Source organism: Mus caroli, unplaced genomic scaffold (assembly GCF_978045245.1).
Source record: "Mus caroli unplaced genomic scaffold, Mus_caroli_1 scaffold_4, whole genome shotgun sequence".
NCBI classification, from domain to species: Eukaryota; Metazoa; Chordata; class Mammalia; order Rodentia; family Muridae; genus Mus; species Mus caroli.
The window spans coordinates 111,837,408-111,858,342 of NW_028227259.1; the positions used below are offsets into that span (position 1 = coordinate 111,837,408).

Consider the following 20,935-nt stretch of genomic DNA (forward strand, 5'->3'; position numbering starts at 1 on the left):
AATTTTTTTTTAAAAAATGTTTATATAGAGCCAGGCATGGTGGTGCACACCTTTAATCCCAGCACTTGGGAGGCAGAGGCAGGCGGATTTCTGAGTTTGAGGCCAGCCTGGTCTACAGAGTGAGTTCCAGTACAGCCAGGGCTATACAGAGAAACCCTGTCTCGAGAAAGAAAGAAAGAAAGGAAGGAAGGAAGGAAGGAAGGAAGGAAGGAAGGAAAGAAAGAAAGAAAGAAAGAAAGAAAGAAAGAAAGAAAGAAAGAAAGAGGAGAGAGAGAGAAAGAAAAGAAAAGAAAAGAAAGAAAAAAGGTAAACAAGATCAAGTTGTGTTATCTGTCTACTCACTGGAGCATGGTCACACTCTCAGATAGAACTGAGTCCTTCCCCTCCTTGGTCCCCACCAGAAGCCATCAACTGTGGAGAGCTACACTTCAGTATCCCCATCACACTTTTTTTTCTCTTTTTTTTATTAGCTATTTTCTTTATATACATTTCAAATTTCAAATGCTATCCCGAAAGTTCCCCATACCCTCCCCCCCCCCCCCACCCACCCACTCCCACTTCTTGGCCCTGGCATTCCCCTGTACTGAGGCATATAAAGTTTGCAAGACCAATGGGCCTCTCTTTCCAAAGATGGCCGACTAGGCCATCTTCTGATACATATGCAGCTAGAGACACGAGCTCCGGGGGTACTGGTTAGTTCATATTGTTGTTCCACCTATAGGGTTGCAGATCCCTTTAGCTCCTTGGGTACTTTCTCTAGCTCCTCCATTGGGGGCCCTGTGATCCATCTGATAGCTGACTGTGAGCATCCACTTCTGTGTTTGCTAGGCCTCAGCATAGCCTCACAAGAGACAGCTATATCAGGGTCCTTTCAGCAAAATCTTGCTAGTGTATGCAATGGTGTCAGCATTTGGAGGCTGATTATGGGATGAATCCCCGGATATGGCAGTCTCTAGATGGTCCATCCTTTCGTCACAGCTCCAAACTTTGTCTCTGTAACTCCTTCCATGGGTGTTTTGTTCCCAATTCTAAGAAGGGGCAAAGTGTCCACACTTTGGTCTTCGTTCTTCTTGAGTTTCATGTGTTTTGCAAATTGTATCTTGGATATTCTAAGTTTCTGGGCTAATCTCCACTTATCAGTGAGTACATATTGTGTGAGTTCTTTTGTGATTGGGTTACCTCATTCAGGATGATAACCCTCCAGGTCCATCCATTTGCCTAGGAATTTCATAAATTCATTCTTTTTAATAGCTGAGTAGTACTCCATTGTGTAAATGTACCACATTTTCTGTATCCATTCCTCTGTTGAGGGGCATCTGGGTTCTTTCCAGCCTCTGGCTATTATAAATAAGGCTGCTATGAACATAGTGGAGCATATGTCCTTCTTACCAGTTGGAACATCTTCTGGATATATGCCCAAGAGAGGTATTGCGGGATCCTCTGGTAGTACTATGTCCAATTTTCTGAGGAACAACCAGACTGATTTCCAGAGTGGTTGTACAAGCTTGCAATCCCACCAACAATGGAGGAGTGTTCCTCTTTCTCCACATCCTCGCCAACATCTACTGTCACCTGAATTTTTGATCTTAGCCATTCTGACTGGTGTGAGGTGGAATCTCAGGGTTGTTTTGATTTGCATTTCTCTGATGATTAAGGATGCTGAACATTTTTTCAGGTGCTTCTCAGCCAATCGGTATTCCTCAGGTGAGAATTCTTTGTTTAGCTCTGAGCCCCATTTTTTAATGGGGTTATTTGATTTTCTAGAGTCCACCTTCTTGAGTTCTTTATATATATTGGATATTAGTCCCCTATCTGATTTAGGATTGGTAAAGATTCTTTCCCAATCTGTTGGTGGCCTTTTTGTCTTATTGACGGTGTCTTTTGCCTTACAGAAGCTTTGCAATTTTATGAGGTCCCATTTGTCAATTCTCGATCTTACAGCACAAGCCAATGCTGTTCTATTCAGGAATTTTTCCCCTGTGCCCATATCTTCGAGGCTTTTCCCCTCTTTCTCCTCTATAAGTTTCACTGTCTCTGGTTTTATGTGGAGTTCCTTGATCCACTTAGATTTGACCTTAGTACAAGGAGATAGGAATGGATCAATTCGCATTCTTCTACATGATAACTGCCAGTTGTGCCAGCAGCATTTGTTGAAGATGCTGTCTTTTTTCCACTGGATGGTTTTAGCTCCCTTGTCAAAGATCAAGTGACCATAGGTGTGTGGGTTCATTTCTGGGTCTTCAATTCTATTCCATTCGTCTACTTGTCTGTCACTATACCAGTACCATGCAGTTTTTATCACAATTGCTCTGTAGCAATTAGGTCAGCTTTAGGTCAGGCATGGTGATTCCACCAGAGGTTCTTTTATCATTGAGAAGAGTTTTTGCTATCCTAGGTTTTTTGTTATTCCAGATGAATTTGCAGATTGCCCTTTCTAATTCATTGAAGAATTGAGTTGGAATTTTGATGGGGATTGCATTGAATCTCTAGATTGCTTTTGGCAAGATAGCCATTTTTACTATATTGATCCTGCCAATCCATGAGCATGGGAGATCTTTCCATCTTCTGAGATCTTCTTTAATTTCTTTCTTCAGAGACTTGAAGTTCTTATCATGCAAATCTTTCACTTCCTTAGTTAGAGTCATGCCAAGGTATTTTATATTATTTGTGACTATTGTGAAGGATGTTGTTTTCCTAATTTCTTTCTCAGCCTGTTTATCCTTTGTGTAGAGAAAGGCCATTGACTTGTTTGAGTTAATTTTATATCCAGCTACTTCACTGAAGCTGTTTATCAGGTTTAGGAGTTCTCTGGTGGAATTTTTAGGATCACTTATATATACTATCATATCATCTGCAAAAAGTGATCATCTCTTTCGGCTGGCTTACCTCACTCAGGACAGTTGTTTCTGGCACCAATCATTTACCTGCCAACTTTATAGTTTCATTTTAACTGCTGATTATTTCACTGTATGAATGTATCACATTTTTGTTGCCCTACTCATTTGTTGATGAATCTGTAGGCTCTTTCCAGTTGCTGTCTATTATGAATAGAACAGCAACAAACATGTAGTATCATTCTTTGACCATATGCCTAAGACTGGTGTGTTTGTCAGGGTTCTCTATAGGAGCAAAACTGGTAGAATGATTATATACATATATGGGATTTAGACTGGATTACAGGCTGGGGTGCTGTTAGTCCAACTGTGACTGTCTACCAATGGAAAGCACAACAACCTAGCAGTTAGTCAGTCCATGAAGGTGAGTGTCTCCTCTGGCCCACTTCACTGTGACTGTCTACCAATAGAAAGTACAAGAATTCAGCAGTTATTCTGTCCATGAAGGTGAGTGTCTCCTCTGGTCTTCCCACCTTAAATGACCTGGATTAAAGGTAGATCTTTTTCCTTCAAATGATTTCATTAAGAAAAGTTCTGTGAGGATGGAGTCAAGTTGCTAGCAGAAATAGCCATCACCAGTGTTATAGCTGGGTCTTTTGGTAGGTCTGTCCTCAGCTTCTGGAGGAGCTGTCACACTGATTTCTATGGTGGCTGTACACGTTTGTATTCCCACCAGCAATGAATTAGTTTCCCCCCTCCACCTCTCAAATCCTTGCTACCATGAGCTGTCATTTGTTTTATTGATCTTGACCATTCTGACTAGTGACAAAATGGTGTCAAAATGTCTAAGTATTTTTGATTTGCACTTCCCTAATAACTAAGGAGGTTGAATATTTCTTTACATGTTTCTCAGCCATTCATCTTATGAGGACTCTGCTTAGTTTAATCCTTTGTGAACTCTCTGCTTTGTTCTAAACCCTGCTTTTAAATAGGGTCAATTTTTTGATGTCCAGTGTTTTGTTGTTGTTTATATATTACAGATATCAACCCTCTATTGGATATGTAATTGGTAAAGATCTTGCCCATTCTGTAGCCTTCCAGTTTGTTCGTTGGTGGTGTCCTTTGGCATGTAGAAGTTTTTCAGTTTCATGAGGTCTTTTTTATTAATTATTGTTCTTCATCTCTGTTATATTGGTGTTATGTTCAGAAAATCTTTTCCTGTGCCTATTCCCCACTTTTCCTTCTATCAGATTCAGGACTCCAGGCATCTGGCCTTGTGTAGAGTTCCGTTCTGTACAGAGTGATCGGCAGGGATTTATTTTCATTCTTCTGCATGCCATACCATTTGACCAGCACCATTTGTCATGTGAAGTTTTAGCTCATTTAAAAAACAGAACAAAACAAAAACAAGGTATCCATAAGCAAGTGGACTACATCTGCACCTTCAGTGTGATTCTGTTGATCAGTGGCTGTTTTATCCAATACCATGCTGTTTTTATTACTCCAGCTCTGCTATACAATTTAAGATTGAGGATGGCAATGCTACTCCAGCAGTTCTTTTATTAAGTCGGGTGTGCTTTAGCTATCCTGGACTTTTTTGTGTTTGTGTATGAAGATTAGGATTATTTTTTCAATTTCTGTGAAGAATTGTGCTGGAGTTTTGATTGGGAGCGCAGTGATCTGTAGGTTGGCTCCGTAGGGCAGCTGTCTGCAGCATGTTTGCTCTATCCACAGATGGAGATCTTTCTGTGCTCCCATGTCTTCTTCAGTTCCTTTCTTCAGTGTGTAAAGGTTTTACTGTGCCAGGCTTTCACTTGTTTGGTTAGAGTTATCCCAGTATATCCTCCACACCCCAGCTACTGTGAATTTCTTTCTCAGTCTTCCTCAGTCTGTTTGTATGTAGGGAGGCTACTGATTTTTGTGTTAATTTTGTATCCTGTTACTTTGTTGAAGTGTTTATCAGCTATAGAAGTTTCCTGGTGGAACTTTTAGAACCTTTCATGTATAAACTCATACTGTTCACAAAAAAAGATAATTTTATTTCTTTCTTTCCTATTTGAATCCCATTGACCTCGTAGTACTCTAGCTAAGACCACTAGCACTATATTAAACAGGTAAGGAGAGAGTGGGCATACTTGTCTTATTCCTGATTTTTAGTAGAAATGCTTTGTGGTTTAATGATTCTTAATTTAGTATTCATTCCACAATAGTCACTGAGGAAATTGGAAGTCTTTCCATCCACAGCTCTTGACTGCTTTAGAATATTCTTTCCAAATGTGTTAATGACTTTCAAACTCTGCTCTTAGAACCCCAAACCTCCTAGTAGGCATGTAAGATTAGAACTGGAGTTTAAAATCCTCAAAGTCTGTGTTCCTTTAACTCTAAACTGTTTTCTTCGAGGCTTCTAAGTTTAGTATAAGGATACGAGCAAGAAGTTCTTATGCATCAGTGCTCCCCAGCCATCCCCGTGGCCTGGGAGGGTGAACTGCTCATACCCAGCTTTCAAAGATGAGGTCTGTTCATAAGAAATCAGTGGGGAAGAACTAAATGGCATCAACTACTGCTCATCTACTCTTACCTGCCACTCTCTGGCCTTAATTTATGGTGGAAGTATTAGATATTTCCTCTTGTTATGGCTCAGCTACTATTGATCTGTTTTACAAACTTATTCATTGGAAAGTCAAATGGACATTGCTAAATTAGTTTTAAAAAGTCACTTAAATAAGCAGGCTATGTTCTGAGAATCCAAATTCGGGCCCCTGGGCTTATACAACAAGTACTTTACCAACAGTCTTCCCAGCCCCGCTTCCTTTGTATAGATTAGAATGCAGTTGTGTCTGCCTTTGCAGAAAGGGCGTGGAGTTTTCATGGTAGTTACTCAGAGATACAAGAGTCCTGTGATCATGATTTCACTTGTGCCTTAGAGTTGGAAGGAAATTCTAGTGAGAGAAACTAAAAAATACAATTGAGCCACAGACCAACACTTCCATAAGGAACTTCAAGCATTTCCATTTTTATAAATCAAAATCTTACAGAGGTTGCTTTTGGCTGTGAATTTGGAATTTGAGAACCACTACCTTAGACTATAAGCCTCTATGTCTAGACTACAGCCTGCTTGTTAATAAATAATAAGCGTACATTGACAGAAAATGAACAGTTAGATGGGAGAATCAAGTCCTGTGTTTTCCCATCAACAAGCACAGGAACTTGAAACTTTGGAGTTCAGATGGTAGCATTTGATTAGCCTTAGATGCTTCCTTTTTAACTGAGTTCACTAATGTTCTTGTCTTCCATAAGTGTTTGGTTACATTTTAACTGGAATAAACAGTGCTTTAAATCTGCTCACTTAAGCTGGGCTATTTGACTAATTTGTTTTCTAGGTGGAATCTATAGTGGTGGCTAAGGAGACACAGCCTGCGGTACACACTTACACCAGTGATGTGTAGAGGATACAGGAGACACAGCCTGCAGTGCACACTCACAGCACTGCTGTGTGAGGATACAGGAGACACAGCCTGCAGTGCACATTCACAGCACTGCTGTGTGAGGGATTTAAGTGGTTCAAGTTTAGAAAATGAGGAAGTTCATTTGTGTCAGAAAGCTTTGGAGAGAACTGGAGGTGTGTGATAAAGAGCTGTATAAGAAGCTGAGAAATTTGGACTCTGTGGGCTTGTGAAACTCTCTGTGTGGGACACTATAAAAGATTTACTGTGTCTTGCAAAATTCTTGTAATAGCAGTGTAGGTAATGGAATGCAAGTGGATTTTAGGCAGAAAGTGGGGTGAGAAGACACTTTCCTCCTGTGGATCCAAGAAAGTCAAACGGTATACGACCTTTGGCCCACAACAGGAAACGGAGAGAGGAGAAAGGGGAGAGAGAGGGGAGAGAGAGGCTGGGTCTGGGCATATGAAATCTCAAAGCCCACCCACAGTGGTTCCAACAAAACCACACCTCCTATTTCTTCCTAAACACTCCACCAACTGGGAACCAAACATTCAAATGTATGAGCCTCAGGGCCATTCTCTTTCAGACCACTACAGGTCTGTCTTTGCCGTCTAGGTGAGTATAAGTAAGAGTTTTCAGTGGTAGGGAATGACTTAGAGTGAGCAATCTATATTCAAACCATAGCAGAGGTCATCACGTCAGCATCAGTGAATCCTATACTTAACACGTGTAAATTCTGAAGTCATGTTTTTATTCTTTCACCTAGTCAGGACAACAGCCAAGCTAGACCCTCTGATAAGTTGTAATTAAGGAATTTCTATACCAAGGGCCCTTCTAATGAACAAAGGTGTTCATTTTAAGTAAACCTGAAGTCTGTTTATCAAAGGTGCTGAGGAGAGATTGTGTGTGTGACAGCCACCTCTCAAGTCCCCTCTAACTTAAGAAGTCTGGAAGAAGATGCAGAAAAATCTTTTGACAGAAATCAAAATCCTTTTATGATGAGAAGTCCTGGATAGACTAAGGATACAAGACATATGTGTTCAGAACAATGGTTGAAGCCTTAGCTAGAGCAGGAAGACAGCTGAAGGAGATGAAAGGAGATAGATTAAAAGGGGAGAAGTTAAGGTGTCCTTTCTTGCAGGCAATATGATGTTTTACATAATGACTCTAAGGGCTCCATGGGGAAATTTCTACAGCTGATAAATACTTTCAGCAGTGTACTAGAATATCTCACAAAAATCTGTAGCCTTCCTATATACACATGACAGTCTGAGAAAGAATTCAGGAAAACAATAACTTTACAATAGCCTAGAAGAAACATCTCATGGTAACTCTAATGAAGCATGTGAAAGACTTGTATAATATAAACTTTAAAGCATTGAAGAGAGAAATTAAAGAAGACACTAAAAGATGGATGTTCACGCACTGGTAGGATTAATTTAGTTTAATAAAAAAGAAAGAAAGAAAGAAAAGCCATGTTATCAAAAGCAACCTATAAACTCAGCACAGCCCCCATAAACATTTACACACAATTCTTCAGGGAAATTGAGAAGATAATCTTTAACTTTATATAGAAGCACACACAGAGGGGGGGAGGGATTAGCTGGAATAAAATAATACTGAGAAATAAAAGCACCATTGGAGTTAGCACCATCCGCAACTTCAAGTTGTCCTCAGAACTGTACTAATAAAAATAGCATAGTATTGGTATAAAAAAAAAACCCACATTGATCAGTGTAATTGGAATAGAAAGCCTGGTCCTCATAACACACTGGAGAATAGACAGCGTCTTCAACAGATGGTGCTGGTCAAACTGGATGGCTGCATGTGGAAGAATGCAAGGAGATCCACACTTATCATCATATTCAAAACCCAACGCCAAGCAGATCAGAGCCCTCAACATCACATCAGATATCCTGAATCTCAGAAAAGAATGTAGGGAATAGGCTTGAACTCATTAGCCCAGGAAAGTACTGTCTGAACAGGTTTCCCAGAGCATGAGCACTAAGACCAACAACAAATGGGGCCTTGTGAGACTCTAAAGCAAAGGACACTTTCCTTTGAGGAAAGAGTCAACCTACTAGATGGCAAAGGATCTTTACAAATTATACATCTAACAAAGTTAGTATTTAGAATATACAAACAAAAAGCAAAAAAGCTGAATACCAAGAAAACAAATAACCCAATTTAAAAATGGAGTATAGAGCTAAAGAGAGACCTCTTTACCACAAATGGCTGAGACATACTTTTAAAATGTTGAATATCCTTACCCACCAGGGAAACACAAACTAAAACCGCACTGAGATTACATTTCATCTCACTCAGAATAGCCAAGGTTAACAGAACAAATGACAGTTCATGCTGGTAAGGATTTGGGGCAAAAGGAACCCTTACCCATTGCTGGTGGGAGCACAAACTTTGTTAGCCAGTATGGGAATCAGTATGGTGTTTCCTCAAAAAGCTGAAAATAAATCTACCAAAAGATCCAGCTATACAGTTCTTGGGTATATACCCGAAAGACTTCATCTAACAACAGACACACTTACTTGCTCATCTATGCTAACTGCTGCTCTACTCATAATTGCCCAAAACTGAGACAGCCTGGATCCACAGCTAATGAGTGGCTAATGAAACATGGTACACAAAGGGATAGGATTCAAATGAAGTTTGCTGGTAGATGGGCGGAACTAGAAACAGCCATCTTGAGTGAGGGAACACTGACCCAGAAAGACAAACATTGTATGTTTTCCCTCATGTGTAGATGTTTGCATTTATGCTTTAGATATGTGTGCATCATTTACAGTTCCCACAGACATTAGGTAGCTAGCAAGGGACCAGGTGGAATAGAGGGTTAGAGGGGGTATAGAATATGGGTTTATAAATAGATTACTGGGAAGATAGAAGAGGGGGCTTAAAGAGTCTGGGATAGGAGGATAGGCTACATGCAGAATATGGAGAGGGATAGCTAACACCAAAGACTTTTGAAAAGCCAAATGCAACCTACTGTTGTAGAACAGTTGTATACATACATATAAAAGGACTTTTTAAAAAAGATTTATTTATTTATTTATTTATTTATTTATTTATTTATTTATTATGAGTACACTGTAGCTGTCTTCAGAAGCTCCAGGAGAGGGCATCAGATCAAGTTACCAGTGGTTGTGAGCCACCATGTGGCTGTGGGATTTGAACTCAGGACCTCTGGAAGAGCAGTCAGTGCTCTTAACCGCTGAGCCATCTCTCCAGCCCCATAAAAGGACTTTTAAAAGACTCACCATATAATGAGGAAGACAGTATCCCAGCTAGATACCATATGATGCCAAATAAAAGTCCCAGTGCTGCAAAGGGGTCATGTGTTTTTTGAGTCTTTCCCCAAAGGAGTCCCTTAGGCCTTCCATAGACACTAAAGGATATTACCAGTATCACTGGTTACCCTTCACAACTTGACAGTAAGGCCCTCTTGCTGAAGACACTGCATACTTATTGTATACACCATGGCAGAATGTAGCTTAGTACCCAACTGGAAGCTTCATCTCCACTGGCCAGCTTTCAGAGCGCTAGAAGATGTCATACCTACATCTAAAGGAGAAAATCAATCTTCAGCCACACCCAGTTATGAACCTTCAGAACTGCAATTATGATCTGCCTGACAGACATCCCACAGTGCAGTGGTATGAATGTTAGAGAGTAGCTAACCACTTCTAAAGTTTGAGGTCCACTCGTGAGGTGGAACAGATACTGATATTGTCAATGAACCATAAAGTGGCTCCTCTTACATACTGCTCTACCTCATCAAAGAGAGATCCACAGCAACATGCAGAGAGTGAGAGACTTTGGAATGCTCTATGCTGAGTGGGGGCAGAAGACCATGAGAGCCAGGAGTAGTGCATGATCTTAAGGAAATGTCCGTTTCCACACAACAAGTCGGATCCACAGGAAAGCTCCCAGAGACTGTGATATCATGCACAAGACACCCTCAGCCCAAGCTACACTAGGCACAAAAAGCCCTATCCCTACCTGAGAAGCGTTTCACAAATGATAACTGCTGGGAAACGTGTAATCGATTTTCTTCAACGGAGTGACAGTGTGTCAGCCACACTCTAGGGCGGGCCCATGGGCAGGAGCAGTTGGACCACAGATTACTCCATGGATTTTAGTGGCTTAGACTTTTAAGAGAAAAAACAAAAAATTGGGGGAGATCTGGGAGGCCTTGGGGAATTGGACAGAATATGATAAAAATAAAAATATGCGAAATTCTCAGAGAGTATGAAAAATTTAAACATAAAACATTTTCAACTTATATAAAAATCCATAGGATAGGTTCTGGGGTTATTGTTGCTGTTTTTAATTTTTTAGATTTTATTTTATGTATATGAATATATGTGTATATGTATATACACACAAATATACACACAAGTGCTCTAACCACTGTGCAACCTCTCCAGCCCTTGTGCTTTTTTTTTTTTTTTTGGATTCAGGGTTTCACTGTGTAGCCCTGGCTGATAAGAAATTTGATACATAGACAAAGCTTTTGAACTGAAGAGATCCTCCTGCCTTTTCTTTCCAAATGCTGTGTTTAAGGGTATGCACTACCATGCCCAGTCTAGCTGCTGATTTTAAATTAATGAAATATTTAACATGGTATTTGAAGACCAGAGGTTAGCACTTCAAGTTTGTGAGGAAGTAGAATGTGCCATTGGTACTAATTAAACCTGAAGTGTTTCTAGATTTGAAAGTTATTTTCTTCTTGCAGTATAACCCATGTAGAAATGAATGTTATGATGCACTTTATATATGGAGGAACTTTGGATTTTCCAGAAAAGGCTAATGTTGGGTATGTATTACATTTTGGTAAGTTTAAACATAAAAGTTATGTGGGTTCTGTTTTGTTGAACTATTTTGCAAAGAATCAATGAAGTAGAAACTTCACTTTTATTGTCTGTTTTGCTATATTTTGACTATATTTGGGGAATATGTAAAAACAGTAGGTATGAGCCTGTAGAAATGGCTCAGTGGTTAAGAGGACTTGATCTTGCAGAGGAGCCTGGTTCAGTTCTCAGTACCCACATGGAGGCTCACCATCTCTAACTCCAGTTCCAAAAGATCCTGTGCCCTCCTCTGGCCTCCAAGGGCATCAGCCATGCATGTGGTGCACAGACATAGATGCAGGCAAAACACTCATGCGCATAAAATAAACTTTAAAGAGAGCATAGCTGTGAGAGGGCTTTCCATTGTTCTGTGTGCTACTGAGGGGATAAGGCCTCTCCACCTCCTCCCCCCTCACCACAAAGCAGAAGATCTGTCAGTGCTGATGATTTTGACCTAACAATGTAAAGCAAAAAGTTAGAGTTATAATTCAGATTCTTTTTTTCTGGACATACTATATTATCAAGAAATTATTATGCATTATTCTTTGATTTTACATTTGGGAATTATCAGTTAATATCTGTTTATTTTAGTCAGATACTGAACGTGGCTGATATGTATGGACTGGAAGGATTGAGAGAAGTAGCAATCTATGTTTTAAGAAGAGATTACTGTAATTTCTTTCAGAAGGTAATTGTTAATTCTAACAAATCATCAGTTAATATGTGTTAGATTTTGAACTTTGGATACAGTCATACTTAAAATTGTCACAATTTAGCTAAGAAACACTCTTGCTGAAAAATAACACAAGAAATGCATATAAAATCAGAAATTAAATGTAATCATTTTAAGAAAAGTCAAATTGACATGGGAGTTTATTGATGGTATTTAAAGATCTTGTGTAATTGAAAGAGTGCACAGCTAGGCCTCATGCTGAGTTTGGCAGTGCGAGAAAGGGAAGCTGTCATGGCCCCGTCTCCCCAAGAGCCCCACCAAGGCTTTAATTGGTTCTCCCCCTTCCCTCTGCTGTGGCTGAGCACAGCCCTTGTCTGATGGAGTTTGGGCATGTTTTGGTTTGCAAACATGCAAACTTTACTGTCTAAAGAAAGAGCCTTTGTACATACATTATTAGTCTTAGATTCGCCATTCTTTAATATACTTTGTGAATGTAAGTTAATTCATATAGTTATGCTTTTCTTATTTTGCCAATTTTCTTTATAATTCACTGAGCATAAATTTATTTTACAATGAACAAAAACTCTTAAAAGAATTGTTTATATTGTATTTCTTTCTTATTAGATACTTGATACACTATTCCCATTGTCTGACTTGTAACTCAGTTAGTTATTTAATAACATTTAAACCTGTTTTGACATTAGATAGGACCTTCTCTGTCCCCTGAATGAGAGTAGCAGAAGGACCGTTCCCTACCCTCTCAGTCTCTGCCTAAGCGCATAAGGAGCTCACAGCCATGCAGGCCCCTTCCACAGGAGTCAGACCCAGGGAACAGAAGACTGGGATCTGAGCCATGCTCTATTCCATTCTAGATCTCCCTGGCCACAGCTTTAGTCTGGGAGGAGAGGAAGGCTTGGGTCAGATGTTTCAGAAGTATTAAAGCAGCACTCTACTAGAAAAAAAAGATTAACAGATGTGGTTAAAGTAATAGTTGGGAAAAATGTTTTGTATTAGTGTCCATTCTGAGCTGAGATTCTTTAAGAAACTGGTTTATACCTGTCTACGTTATAAAAGTCTCTTCTGTAAGTAATCCTTACACACAGGTGCATCTATTTTAATATGTTCATGACTGTCGAATTAAATGCAGCTCCTTGTATTATACTTTCAGTAATCCACTTAGTGTTTTGTTAATTGGACAGATCATTTGCCAACACTTTAATGGATTTGAGGGCTCCCACGTGATGTGAGAACCTAGCCATCACACTGAAAATTACAAGATCAGACTTCTTAGTTCTACTGTCTGAAAATAAAGGGGGTGGTTATTTCTATTAAGACACTGGAAAACATCTCCACATTTGGCATGTCCTTCTGTGGGACAGGCTTACTACAGTTACTGTAAACTGGGTTGTTCTGATGAGGAGTATTTGAGAAGATGATTCCTGACTCTGCTGAGCCAATTTCAAACATTACTGCTTTGTAGATTTTATATATATTTTCATAAGTGAAGCTTTGAATATGTTACCATATGTAAAAAAAAAAAAAACTTTAAGTCTTCATTTATGCATCACAGTGACTGACCTTTACAGGCAAAAAACACACACACAGATATACACACAAATAAATAAGTAAGCCTAGGCAGTGGTAATGCCATGACTTTAATCCCAGCACTTGGGAGGCAGAGGCAGGTGGATATGTGAGTTCAAAGCTAGCCTGGCCTAGAAAGTGAGTTCTAGGACAGCCAGGGCTACACAGAGAAACCCTGTCTTAAAAATAAATAAATAAATAAATAAATAAATAAATAAATAAATAAATAAAATTTAAAAAGAAAAGCATTAATATGCAAAGCAAAATATGTACATTCAGTTGTTTATTTTAATAATTTTTGTGGCAGGATCTCAGCACCCTGGGCTGGCCTCACACTCATTATGAAGTTGAATGTAACCTCCTGCTTTCACCTCCTCAGTGCTGGCGCTACAGGCAAACACAAGCACACCTGCTTTATACAGTGCCAGGGTTTGGACCTCCGGCTTCCCCCATTTTAGACAAGTTCTCTACCATCCGAACTACATCCCAAGCCCTACATTAGGTTCTTAAACACTAATGTGATACCTTCCTAACAAGGGAAAGATCAAGTTAACAGTAGTTCTTAATTTTAAAGTTTGAAATTGCTGACCTGATTAGAAGGAAGAAGCTTTGTTCTGCTTTTAGAAGAGTATTTAAAAGTACACTTCAGCGATAGATTACTGATCACCTTTACTGTCCTGTAAACTCCCAACTGTAACTAACTAATGCGTGTTGGGTTTCTCAGGTTGTTAGACGTTAAGAGAGGACACAGGGAAACTACCTAACTGTCCCTCTTCTTGGGCGAATTATTGGAAACACGAAAGTGCCTCATGGCTGTCTCTCCACAGGGGAGTTCACAGTGCTGGTGTGGCTGCCTGTCTGGGACAGGAGTAGCAGAAAATCAGGAAAAGCACTACGTGCTATAAAGAGCAGGTAGCTCTGGTACAGAGGAAGCTTTAACCTGGAACAGCCTGACACTCTAGGGTAGCCGTGGTGTGTGGGGCAGGGTGTGCAGGCCAGAGAAGCCTGGTGGCTTTGATTGTGTGTGTGTGTGTGTGTGTGTGTGTATGGTGTGTGTGTGTGGTGTGTGTATATGTATGTGTCTGTTGTGTGTGTATGTCTGTGTTTGTGTATGTCTCTGTGTGTGTGTGTCTGTGTGTGTGTCTGTGTATCTTTATGTATGTATGTCTCTGTGTGTGTGTGGTTTTCTTCCATACTTTGTTTTATTCACACATAATCCCAATTGCATACCCTTCCCTCCTCTCTTCCCAGTCCCACCCTTACAAATCCCTTCTCCATTATCCCCTCTTTTTCTCTTCAGAGAAGTCAGAGCCTCCCCTTCTTGGTTACCACTCCTCCCTGAGACATCTAGTCCCAGGCTTGCTCTTTGGTTGGTGGTTCAGACTCTCTGAGCCCCCATGGGACCAGGTTAGTTGACTCTTCTTGTGGTGTCCTTGACCCCTTTGGCTCACTCAATTCTCTCCCTCACCCTTCCACAAGACTCCCCTGAGCTCCTCCTGATTGGCTGTGGGTCTCTGCTCTGTTTCCATCTGCTGCTGGATGACCTCAGGAGACAATTATGCTGGGCTCCTGTCAGCAAGCACAGCAGAGTATCATTAATAGTGTCAGGGGTTGGTTCTCTCCCGTGGGATGGGGCTCAAGTTGGGCCAGTCACAGTTGGCTGTTCCCTCGGTCTCTGCTCCATCTTTATCTCTGCTCATCTTGTAGACAAGACAGCTTTTGGGTGGGTTGATATCCCCCTCCCTCCTCTGGAAGTCCTGTTTAGCTACAGGAGGTGGTTGTGTTAATAGGGACCCATGGAGCCTTGCGGTTATTGCGGTTTGATGTGTCACAGTTATGTGCTAATGAAGAGCTAGATGCCCCATTTGCCAGGGTAAGGGGGGTAAGGGAAGAGGCTGTCCTGGTGGCAGAGACTGGTGTCAGGGTGTCTGAAGGACGCTGAGAGGAAGCTTTGCTCTGTGTGCAGCAATCCTGTTTACCCTGTCAGAATCCAGCCTGTGCTGAGCCTAGAATGTCAGTTTGGGCACAGTTAGGGCATGCATTTTGGAGGTTGGATCTTGGGACCTAATAGTAGGTGGTTGAAATCAGGCCTTACAGATCGGCTTTGTATTGACATTCAGTGATTGTGTGCAGGCTTCCCCTGTCCAGATTTCAGTGCTGAGTGTGCCATTGCATGGAGGTACTACAGTCCACTTACCGTTGTCCCCAACGTGTGACTAAAGCCTCTTTAAACATCTATGTATAGGTTTTTGCATGGGAAGGGTTTGTTTTGTTTTGTTTTAAGAAAAAAATTAGACACTAACTGCAAGTATATTTCTGGAATTAGTTAATTCCAGATGTAGAATTAAGTGTAGGAAGTAAGTGTATTTCAAACCGTGTCTTATAAATTAGCAGTAGTGTTTATATGATTTGAAACAAACAAACTAACAATTGGCCTGGGACCTGCCAGAGACTAAGCCACCCACTGAAGAGCACACAGGGGCTGGTCTGAGGCCCTGGCACATATGCAGCAGACAGAGGGCTGCCTGGGCTGACCTCCGTGGGAGAAGATGCACCTAATCCTGCAGAGACTTGATGCCACAGGAAGGGGCATATGGGGGCAGGGGAGCACCCGCTCAGAGGTGAGGGGAAAGAAGAGGGTGAAACACTCTGTCTGGAAGGGGGGCATGAGTGGGGCAACATTTGTGATGTAAATAAATAAAAATAATTAATTTATAAATTAAAAACATAAAAACCATCTACCTCTGCCCACTGCCCCCATCTTTGCCCCCTCTGTGGTTCTCGTCTTCCCACCACACAGTCCACTTGGCTTTTATGCGATGCACATCCCACTGTGCTTTCTTGTCCCTTGATGCCCCTCCCCCATACCCCTTCATCATTTTTTCATAGTCTCCTTTCTATGGTGTCCTACAGAAACACACATGTATGTACACATACACACACACACAGAGGTGTATATGAACTTTAAATTATATCTACATGTGAGAGAAAGCATGTTATAGTTATTTTTTCTGAATCTGGATTGTCTAATTTCACATCATGATCTCCAAAAAGTAAAATTCCAAGTTTATTAAGTTGTGAATTGTATGTATTTGTATTATGGTTTAAGTATATAAATCAGATTTTCTTTATGAACCAAATACTTCCAATCTCTGTAAATTAAAGAGATTAACTATGATATTTTCTATCAATTTTAGCCTGTTCCCAGAACGTGGGCATCGATTCTAGAGTGCTTAATGATTGCTCATTCAGTCGGCGTGGAAAGCCTCTTTGCTGACTGCATGAGGTGAGTTATCTTCTGTACTGCTGTTAGTATGTCCTTTATAGAGAGTATACATGTATACATGTGTGTCCTTTATAGAGAGTATACATGTATACATGTGTGTCCTTTATAGAGAGTATTCATGTATACATGTGTGTCCTTTATAGAGAGTATACATGTATACATGTGTGTCCTTCATAGAGAGTATACATGTATACATGTGTGTCCTTCATAGAGAGTATACATGTATACATGTGTGTCCTTCATAGAGAGTATACATGTATACATGTGTGTCCTTCATAGAGAGTATACATGTATACATGTGTGTCCTTCATAGAGAGTATACATGTATACATGTGTGTCCTTCATAGAGAGTATACATGTATACATGTGTGTCCTTCATAGAGAGTATACATGTATACATGTGTGTCCTTCATAGAGAGTATACATGTATACATGTGTGTCCTTTATAGAGAGTATACATGTATAGATAATATATACTCTTACCCTCCAAAATCCGGGGGCAATTTTAATCTTGGTATGTGTTTTCCATAAAGTTCAAGGAGTTAGTTCTTAACTAGTTGTACCAATTGAGAAGGCATGTGGATTCAGATGTTACTTAAAATGTGTGGGTTCGTTGACGATGAACCATGGCTATGTAAAAATGTGCACATAATCAACTCGGGTTTAAGTACCTGTTTCTGTGGATGAGCTGTGCGTGCAGATGTGGGTGTGGGTGCGGGGATTCTTGCAAGCATCATGGCCAGCAAGGAAATAAGCCTTGAAAAGATGAGAATGAAAACTCAGTGTCTTAGTCAGGGTTTCTATTCCTGCACAAACATCATGACCAAGAAGCAAGTTGAGGAGGAAAGGGTTTATTCGGCTTACACTTCCATGCTGTTGTTCATCACAAAGGAAGTCAGGACTGGAACTCAGACAGGTCAGGGAGCAGGAGCTGATACAGAGGCCATGGAGGGATGTTCTTTACTGGCTTGCCTCCTCTGGCTTGCTCAGCCTACCCTCTTATAGAACCCAAGACTACCAGCCCAGGGATGGTCCCACCCACAAGGGGCCTTTCCCCCTTGATCACTAATTGAGAAAATGCCTTACAGTTGGATCTCATGGGGGCATTTCCTCAACTGAAGCTCCTTTCTCTGTGATAACTCCAGCTGTGTCAAGTTGACACAAAAATAGCCAGTACAATTGACCCCTTGTCAACTTGACACACAAACACATCACTAGTAAGCCTCAACCCTTACATTCTTATTCATCCCCAAGATCTAAATAACTTTAAAAGTCCCACAGTCTTTACATATTCTTAAAATTTCAATCTCTTTAAAATATCCATCTCTTTTAAAATCCAAAGTCTTTATACAATTAAAAGTCTCTTAACTGTGGGCTCCACTAAAACAGTTTCTTCCTTCAAGAGGGAAAATACCAAGGCACAGTCACAATCAAAGCAAAAATCAATCTCCAACTGTCCAACGTCTGGGATCCAACTCACGATCTTCTGGGCTCCTCCAAGGGCTTGGGTCACTTCTCCAGACATGCCCTTTGTAGCACACACGTCGTCCTCTGGGCTCCAGATGCCTGTACTCCACTGCTGCTGCTGCTCTTGGTGGTCATCTCGTGGTACTGGCATCTCCAAAACACTGCGTGACCCCTTCAGTCCTGGGCCTTCAATTACAACTGGGGCTGCACCTTCACCAATGGCCTTCCATGGCCTCTCACAGTGCCGAGCCTCAGCTACTCTGCGTGACCCCTTCATACCTTCAAAACCAGTACCACCTGGGTGACCCTTACACATTACCAAGTCCCACTGCAGAAGGAGTACAACCTTGCCTATCTCTGGAACACAGCCTCCTTGTGCTTTCAGAAAACACTTCCCAGAAGATGTCACCTCAACGATGCTGGTCTCTTCTTAATCACCGCTAATTTCTTAGCTCCAGCTAACCAGCATCAATAGTCCCAGTAATGCAAGGTTTTTGCTTTAGTAGTTCTGGTATCTTGTTAATCACAGCTGATTCTTCAGCCCCAGCTAACCAGAACTACAAAATCTTCACAATAAAAACAGCAATGGCCCTGAAGAGAGTCTTTAATTTTCCCTCTGAAATTTCACAAACCAGGCCTCCATCTTCTGCACTGTTCTCAGCATTATCTTCCAAGCTCCTACACATCTGACAGAGCTCTTAACAACAAATGGATCTTCAAGCCCAAAGTTCCAAAGTCCTTCCACAGTTCTCCCCAAAACATGGTCAGGTTGTCACAGGAATACCCCACTTCTGGTACCAATTTGTCTTAGTCAGGGTTTCTATTCCTGCACAAACATCATGACCAAGAAGCAAGTTGAGGAGGAAAGGGTTTATTCGGCTTACACTTCCATGCTGTTGTTCATCACAAAGGAAGTCAGGACTGGAACTCAGACAGGTCAGGGAGCAGGAGCTGATACAGAGGCCATGGAGGGATGTTCTTTACTGGCTTGCCTCCTCTGGCTTGCTCAGCCTACCCTCTTATAGAACCCAAGACTACCAGCCCAGGGATGGTCCCACCCACAAGGGGCCTTTCCCCCTTGATCACTAATTGAGAAAATGCCTTACAGTTGGATCTCATGGGGGCATTTCCTCAACTGAAGCTCCTTTCTCTGTGATAACTCCAGCTGTGTCAAGTTGACACAAAAATAGCCAGTACACTCAGTTAGGCCTGACTGGATCAAACTGTGGGAGTCTGGCCCCAGGCGGTTTACTGTCAGCATATTTAAACACGGCGCTATTAGGAAACAGTTTCCAGGCAACAATCATTCCAATTCTAGGTGCACACTAAAGCTTATGGTGTGGCTACTTAGAAACTCTTTACAAAGCACGTGGTGTCCCACTAAGGATGGCTCTGTTACCTGGGAGCTAGGGAAGGAGTCTGGAGGATTTGGGTGAGGTCAAAGATAGATAGAGCAAAGGTCACCAAATCATTAATAACATTCACTCCCAGATTTCTGGGTGGAGACATATTTTATTTCTTACACTGAGGAGATACCCCGGCATGATTAACATTCCTAGTTTCTCCAATGTTTATCTGTAAGCATGGTGACCTCATGCCCCCTACGTTTCTGACAAGGAATATAATGAAGTCTGTCTTAGCGCCCATAAAATTAAGTGACAGTCACAATCTGTGGTACTCTTTGTATGATTGAAAACAAAAATATTGACTTTAAATTTTTTCATTCCTCTAACTTGTATTATTTTATTTTAACAGCTGCATTATAAGCCATTTTGCAAGGTTTTGGTCGGAAAGAAGCTTTGCAAATGTTCCTCCTGAGATTCAGAAAACTTGTCTCAGTATGCAGATCCAGTCCTTAGTGAGTATAGCCCGAGTGCTGTGCGTATGTGCGCATCAGAACAACGTTTACGAATGCGTCTGCGGTACTCACAGGGATTGAATGCAGAAATCGAATTTAATGTTTCTGTAAAAGCAAGATGGCACTCACAATAACTCAGGACCAAACTGGAGATCCCCACCCTAAGATCTTGTTCTTCTGAAGCTACTCTCAGTGCTTACCTCACTAGTCTGGGGTTCAGTCAGACAGGCTGCCCTGCTATGAGGTAGACGTTCATGAACATAAGGGTTCCAGAAATGGAGATGGTGCGTTGGTTCAGCAGTCCAGGGAAGCAGATCACCAGGGTGGTTCAGAATGCCATGTGGAATGTCTCAAGGGGCTCAGCTATCCACCTGGTAGCAGGCAGGTTTATCTACGTTAGGCCACGTCCCTCATAGAAGAGATACGTTTGTATTTGTTAGAATAGGTATTCACTCTGGACATGGATTTGCCTCCCTAACTGTTTCTGCTAAACCTGTCATCTATGACTATATACTGTCATCTTGGTGTTCTACACAGCACAACAGTGACTAAGAAATCCACTCACAGAAATTAAAGCCTGCAGCAGGCTCATGCTTGTGTAGCTCACTGAATCCATGAACTCCCCTATTGCCCTGAAACTACTAGTCTGATGGGACAGACCAGGACCTGTAGAAGATAAAGGACAGTGCCTGCTTGGTGGCAGTGCCCTCCCAGCCTGAGGCACTGTCTTCTAAGATGCAGTGCGTACCTAAATCAGCCTTGGATTTAAGGTGCTGTTTTTCTTGTAGTCAAAATTTCTATATCCAGAAATCAAGACGAGTCACTGGGGATAAGCAAGGAGAATTGCTCCTGGTGACCCATTAGCAAAATTTTGCCTCCCTTCAGGGCAACTTTGGGATCTGCTGATGTAGCGATCTTAGCA

The 20,935-nt window shown here is 41.3% G+C and overlaps 1 protein-coding gene across 4 annotated transcripts in view; it reads left to right on the forward strand.

Annotated features, from left to right (window-relative positions):
- Btbd8 (BTB domain containing 8) overlaps positions 1–20,935 on the forward strand; it is a 71,112-nt gene that overhangs the window by 31,425 nt on the left and 18,752 nt on the right. For 3 of the 4 annotated variants that reach the window (XM_085836983.1, XM_029477580.2, XM_021162653.3), the window contains exons 6-9: positions 11,031–11,111; positions 11,737–11,833; positions 16,600–16,688; positions 19,911–20,013. In XM_085836983.1, the coding sequence (XP_085693109.1) occupies positions 11,031–11,111; positions 11,737–11,833; positions 16,600–16,688; positions 19,911–20,013 (370 nt within the window). Of the gene's footprint in view, positions 1–11,030; positions 11,112–11,736; positions 11,834–16,599; positions 16,689–19,910; positions 20,014–20,935 lie in introns of those variants that run through there. The other variant, XM_021162652.3, reaches the window with a different exon arrangement.